Source organism: Theobroma cacao, unplaced genomic scaffold (assembly GCF_000208745.1).
Source record: "Theobroma cacao cultivar B97-61/B2 unplaced genomic scaffold, Criollo_cocoa_genome_V2, whole genome shotgun sequence".
NCBI lineage: Eukaryota > Viridiplantae > Streptophyta > Magnoliopsida > Malvales > Malvaceae > Theobroma > Theobroma cacao.
The window spans coordinates 1-7,090 of NW_017234960.1; the positions used below are offsets into that span (position 1 = coordinate 1).

Below are 7,090 nucleotides of genomic sequence, written 5' to 3' on the forward strand. Positions count from 1 at the left end.
ATCCCACGTACACCTAAATCACTCTCTCTAAATCTAGGTGATGATTATTCTTTAACCCATAGGGTCATTTTATAGTGTCAAATACAATAACCTTATCCTAATAGAATTAAGAATTGTTATTCTAGTCTAACTAGATTTAAAGACTATTTTATAAGGTATACTAATTTAATTAAAATTAAACAATCCTAATTAAATCACAATTCAAGACTATCCTAACAAAGAATAAACAAGAAAACAATATAATCAATCTAATGAAACAACATATGAGTATTGTTGACTGCGTATCTATTATCTACCTACATATTATTATTATTATTATTATTATTTGCACCTGAAAATATATCTTTATATGTTTCGGTACTTTTTATTTTATTCTTGCAATATAGGCCCACTTCATTTGAAGAATTTGGAATCTCTCCGCATATACTTGACTCCTCTGGAAAACAACTTTCTTCAAACAATTGGAGCAATGCCTTCTTTGAAGTCTTTATCATTATGGAATTGTGGACTCAACGGCACCTTAGCTACACAAGGTTGAGATTGATATTACCCTCTCTTGTTTTCTCTTTAGCTGTTCTATTCTGTTTTGAAGTTACCTTCTTTTTAAGTACTTTTTTTGTCTTATTCATGTTGTCACTTTTGCATTTCAACAATATCTTTTTATTATTATGATTTCATTTCAAATTTTTCTATATAGTCAGAAAAGACAGCAAGCATGAACGGATCTAAAACAATTCATTATAAAATTTAAAATGTGTAAACAGTTTTTTGATATCATTCTTATTTGCCCCCACCCCACCCCCTCTCTATTAATTTTATTAAATTATTTTGGTTCATATATTTATTCTTATAAATTCTACCCTTTTTCCTCAAATATTTACATTATTGTACTTTTTTAAACTATTTTTATTTTGCCAGAGTTCTTTTTGTTTTAATAATTTCTTTGATTATTCCAATATACACAGTCAAATTTTCATATAATTAATAGTTAACTTTTGCCATAAAATTCTTTTGTCATATGTGATCTTTTATCTTTTGTCAAATGATTTTTTCAAATATATTTTTCCAATGGTAAATACAATTAATATATTCATTTCTATGTAAATAAATTTAATTAATATAAAGTATTATAAAAATAATAATTAATATTATATTAAATTTAATATTGGTCCTTTTATTAAAAATCTTGACTCCATCCCATTTAAATAAGGTTATACAAACTATATACGTAAACTATATTTGAGACTTATTTATTAAGATTTAATTTGATTGGTATTTACTTTTTATTTTTTGCTTTATGCTTATTGTTATTGGTCATTTTTTTTGTATTCATTTGTTATTTTCTTCCTTTCTATTCATATTTTACCAAAAAAAAAATCAAAACAAAAATATCAACCAAATAAAATCTAAATACTACTTTTTTTGTAGTTATAAAGTTGTAGTAATTTGCAACTACATCTTTTGAAACATAATTGGTAACTTCTTATTGAACAGTTTGGCAAAATTTGACAAGTTTGGAAGAGTTGAGTGTGGAATTTTCATCTTTCCCTTCCAACTTTATTCAAGTTATTGGAATACTGACTTCTCTTAAAAGGTTGGAAGTGTCGGGTTGGGAGGTGAATGGCAACCTCTCTATGCATGGTTAGTGAGATCTTTCAATTTTTTAGTTATTAATCCATTTTATTTATTTCATTGTTTAGATTAAACACATATTTCTTACCACTTTGTCATTCAAATAATCATATATTCAAAATTAAAAGAACTCTTTTTAATGAATGTTCCAAAAAAATTTCAATAATGTATATCACTCCTTATAAGTCTATTTGTAATAGACCATTCCCTGCACCAAATAAAAAAGAAAGAAAAAAAGGTAAAAGAGTTTAGTAAATCTCGAGAAGCTATGATATTTAGGGGATCTTCCTATTTACGTTTATGTAAGTTTATATCTTTTGAAGAATATATAGAGAACTTGGTCAATCATCCATTAATTATCTCATGCCATCACATATTAAGGTTTTAAATTGCATACTCATTACATAAATATTAGCAGGTGATTTTTCTTGGGCCGCAAAGATAAATAGTACAATAATCTTTAACCATCAAAGAAAAACATAGTAAGTGATATAAAAATTAATATAATTAATGAAAAGCATAGTGTGTTAAAATTGAATTGAAAGTTGTTGAATTTTGTTTAAAATTGTCATTAACAATTTTTATTTGAATTCCATTCACTTTTATTGATATATTTTTTTAATTTTTTTACTAATTTCAAAAAAATCTTGATTAAGTAACTTAATATTAAGAAATAAATATTTATTTTTATATAATTGTTAAAATTTGATTTGATTGATACTTATTTTTTGTTTTTTATTTTTACTTTATGCTTTTTGTTATTGGTCTTTTATTTTCTAATATTTTTTTAACTTTTTCTTTCTATTCATATTTTACAAAAAAAAAAAACAAAAAATCAACCAAATAAAGTCTAAATACTAATTTTTTATTATAAACTGTTAGTAATTTGCAACTGTGTCTTTCAAAAAATAATTTCATAGCTTTTTTATTGAACAGCTTGGCAAACTTTGACAAGTTTGGAAGAGTTGAGCGTGGAATTTTTATCTCTCCCTTCCAACTTCATTCAAGATATTGGAGCAATGACTTCTCTTAAGAATTTGTACGTGTTTGATTGTGAGGTGAATGGCAACCTCTCTATAAATGGTAAGTTGGATCTTTCAATTTTCCAGTTATTAATCCATTTTATTTATTTTATTTTTCAGATTGAATTAATATTTTTTTATCACTTACTATTCAAACAATCATTTATTCAAAATTAAAAGAACTCTTTTTAATAAATGTTCCATAAAATTTTTAATAATGTATATCTCTCTTTATAAGTCTATTTGCAATAGACCCTTCCCGCACCAAATAAAAAAGAACAAAAAGCACAACAATTTAATAAATTTCGTGAAGCTATGATATTTAGTGGATCTTCCTATTTACATTTATGTAGGTTTTCTTCTTTTCAAAATATAGACAACTTGGTCAACCATCCATTAATTAGCTCATGCCATCATATATTAAGGTTTTAAATTGCATACTCATAACATAAATATTAGCAGGTGATTTTTCCTGGGCCGCAAAGATAAATATTACAATAATTTTTAATCATTAATGAAAAAAATAGTAAATGATGATATAAAAATTATATAATTAATGAAAAATATAGTGCCTTAAAATGTATGGAAAGATGTTGATTTTGTTTAAAATTGTCATTAACAATTTTTATTTGTAGTCCTTTAACTTTGTTGATATATATTTTTTAATTATTTTACTAGATTAAAAAAAATTGATTAAGTATCTTAATATTTATTTTTAGATAATTGTTAAAATTGTGGTTTAAGATAGGATACATATGAGGATGAAAATTCGAATGGAAAGAGGTTTTCCAAGTGATCATTTAAGTATAAAGTAGGGAAAAAAGATAAAAGGAAAAGGAAAAAGGTAATATATTTGTTTAAAAAGAAGAAGAAGAAACTTTATTAGCTTTTGTAATATAGTTGCTAAGGAAAAAAAAAACAGAAAATTATATTATAATTGTAAAAACAGAAAAGAGTTTTAAGAGAGTAAGACAGTAGTTTAGAATAATGTGGAATTCTTTTCTTTAAAATCATTTATCTAAAATTAGAAGAATTTATTAAACGAATGTTCCTTAAATTTTTCAATAATTTATAACTCATTGGGTTTGTCAAATAAACCCTTCTCTGCTCAAAGAACGAAAAAGCAAAACAATATAATCAACCTAATGAAACAATATATGTATATTGTTGACTGCGTATCTATTATCTACCTACATATTATTATTATTAATATTATTTGCACCTGAAAATATATCTTTATATTTCTGTAATTTTTTTTATTCTTGCAATATAGGCCCACTTCATGTGAAGAATTTGGAATCTTTAAGCATAGACTCCACTCCCCTGGAAAGCAACTTTCTTCAAACAATTGGAGCTGTGCCTTCTCTCAAGTCTATATCATTATGGAATTGTGGACTCAATGGCACCTTACGTACCCAAGGTTGAGATTGATATTACCCTCTCTTGATTTCTGTTTTGCTATTCTATTCTGTTTCTAAGTTACCTTATTTTAAGTACTTTTTCTGTCTTATTCATGTTGTCACTTTTGCATGCATTTGAACATTATTGCTCTGTCTTATTTGTGTTATCACTTCTGCATTTGAACATTATCCAAATCAAAATATCACACTTCTATCGTACCCATTTAAAAAGTAATGAAACCTACTAAACAAACATAAAACACCTTAACATAAAATCACTTTGTTGATATATTTTTTTAATTCTTTGGATAGATTAGATTATGTCTAATAAACCCTTCACTGCTCAAAGAATAAAAAAGCAAAACAATATAATCAACCTAATGAAATAACATATGTATATTGTTGACTGCGTATCTATTATCTACCTACATATTATTATTATTAATATTATTTGCACCTGAAAATATATCTTTATACGTTTCTCTTGCAATATAGGCCCACTTCATGTGAAGAATTTTGGAATCTTTAAGCATAGACTCCACTCCCCTGGAAAGCAACTTTCTTCAAACAATTGGAGCTGTGCCTTCTCTCAAGTCTTTATCATTATCGAATTGTGGACTCAATGGCACCTTACCTACCCAAGGTTGAGATTGATATTACCCTCTCTTGATTTCTGTTTTGCTATTCTATTCTGTTTCTAAGTTACCTTATTTTAAGTACTTTTTCTGTCTTATTCATGTTGTCACTTTTGCATGCATTTGAACATTATTGCTCTGTCTTATTTGTGTTATCACTTCTGCATTTGAACATTATCCAAATCAAAATATCACACTTCTATCGTACCCATTTAAAAGGTAATGAAACATACTAAACAAACACAAAACACCTGAACGTACAATTCCTATATATTATCCCTTTTCCATTTTAACTCTTTAAATATTATGGAAAGTCAATAGCTGACGAGATCCAAGGGACGGAGTAGCTGTTTCATGTTTATTTGTTTATGTTTTTTTTCCTTCTCTTTTATTTGTTTTTTTTTTCTTGTTCTGGGGACAAACCTCTTTAATGTTTAATAATTGATAAAATAATACGTTTACAGGATTTTGTGAATTGACGCATCTTCGAGACGTTGATATCAGCTATAATAATCTAAAGGGTAATTTGTCGGAATGCTTCTCCAACTTCACGTCCCTTGAAAATTTAGATCTCTCTTCCAATCAATTTTCTGGTAATATATTTTTCCTTAAGAGTCTAACGTCCCTCAGCACGTTGACACTTTCAAATAATAACTTTCAAATCCCGAGCTCATTAGGACCCTTCTTCAACCTTTCAAAGCTCAAGTATGTCTATGCAGACAATAATTCCATATATGCTGAAACCGAGATGCATCATTTGAGCCCAAGATTCCAACTGAATAGCATCAGTTTATCTTGTTGTGGAGATGTTGGATCATTTCCTCAATTCCTCTATCATCAACATGACTTGCAGTTTGTTGATCTCTCTAACATCTATTTCAAGGGAGAGCAGTTCCCAGGTTGGTTGTTGGGAAACAACAAGAAATTACAGTCACTAATTCTCATAAACAACTCCCTATCGGGACCTTTTCGGCTACCATTCGCTTCACATTTGGATTTATCAGGTTTAGATGTCTCCATCAATTTCTTCAATGGTAGCATCCCAACAGAAATTGGAGCAAAACTACCATCGTTAACGTTTCTGAACATGTCAAAAAATTGTTTTGGCGGTAGCATTCCGGCTTCCATCGGTGATATGAATTCCCTACAATACTTGGACTTGTCTAACAATCAATTGTCAGGTGGATTGCCCGAACACTTCGCCATGGGCTGCTCCTTATTAAGGGTCCTTATATTATCAAAGAACAGACTGCAAGGCCAGATTTTCTCTGTAAATTTTAGCCTGACAAACTTGAGAGAGTTGCAAGTGGATGGGAATAACTTCTCTGGAAGCATCCCAGATTGTTTGTCTAATTGCTCATTTTTGTCAATATTGGATGTTAGCAATAATCAACTCTTTGATGAGATACCAAGATGGATGGAGAATTTGTCAAGATTGTCAAGGTTAGATTTAAGCAATAACGCAATTTTTGGTGGGATACCGAAGTGGATGGGGAATATGTCAAGTTTGGAAGAAATTATCATGGCAAATAATCATCTTGGAGGTTCAATCCTCGTGGAGTTTTGCCAGCTCAATCTTAAACTTAAACTTCTGGACCTTTCAGCTAACGACATCTCTGGGAGTCTACCATCTTGTTTCAGCCCTTTACGGATTAGTCAAGTTCATTTATCTAAAAACAAGCTACAAGGGCAGCTAACAAATGCATTTCGTAACAGCAATCTTTTGGTGACATTAGACCTCAGCAATAACCACTTAACTGGAAACATTCCAAATTGGATTGGCAAGCTTTCTCAATTGAGTTATCTTCTCCTAAATAACAACCATTTTGAAGGTGAGATTCCAATTCAGTTATGCAAGCTGGGTCACTTAAGCTTGATTGATCTTTCTCACAATAATCTTTCTGGTATTATTCCCTCTTGCTTGAAGATTACAACACTGAACGATGTATCTCAAGATTATGTCCATTATGTCACTACTGTTGCCCGAGTTAATACTTCTTTCTCCACTGAAGAGCCAATAGAGTTCACAACGAAAAACATATCCTACTCTTACAAGGGAAAAATCCTTACAATCCTATCTGGAATTGATCTCTCTTGCAACAAGTTGACTGGTGAGATACCCCACAAAGTCGAAAACTTCCTGAAGATTTTTGCTTTGAACTTATCTCACAACAGTTTGACAGGACCAATCCCAACAGCACTTTCTAAGCTTAGGCAAATTGAGAGTCTAGATCTTTCTTACAACAACTTGAGCGGGAAAATCCCTCCTCAACTTGTGGGGTTATCTTTCTTGTCTTTTTTCAGTGTGGCATACAATAATTTATCTGGAAGTACACCTGAAAGGACCGCACAATTTGCAACATTTGAAGAAAGCAGCTACCTGGGAAATCTTTTTCTTTGC

General features: G+C 29.4%; 2 protein-coding genes across 2 annotated transcripts; both read left to right on the forward strand.

Moving 5' to 3' along the window:
* The first annotated feature begins 214 nt into the window (after nt 1-214).
* On the forward strand, nt 215-4,188 carry LOC18588871 (receptor-like protein kinase 5). The gene is made up of 4 exons (XM_018129903.1): nt 215-533; nt 1,495-1,641; nt 2,569-2,715; nt 3,928-4,188. The coding sequence occupies exons 1-4, from the start codon at nt 350-352 to the stop codon at nt 4,077-4,079; spliced, it is 630 nt and encodes a 209-aa protein (XP_017985392.1). The 5' UTR covers nt 215-349; the 3' UTR covers nt 4,080-4,188.
* Nucleotides 4,184-7,084, forward strand: LOC108663975 (leucine-rich repeat receptor protein kinase EMS1-like; the record flags this gene model as incomplete). Its single annotated transcript, XM_018129904.1, has 3 exons — nt 4,184-4,206; nt 4,567-4,697; nt 5,154-7,084. Coding segments are annotated over exons 1-3 (2,085 nt in total), but the record flags the coding sequence as incomplete, so codon positions are not given.
* Nucleotides 7,085-7,090: the final 6 nt, after the last annotated feature.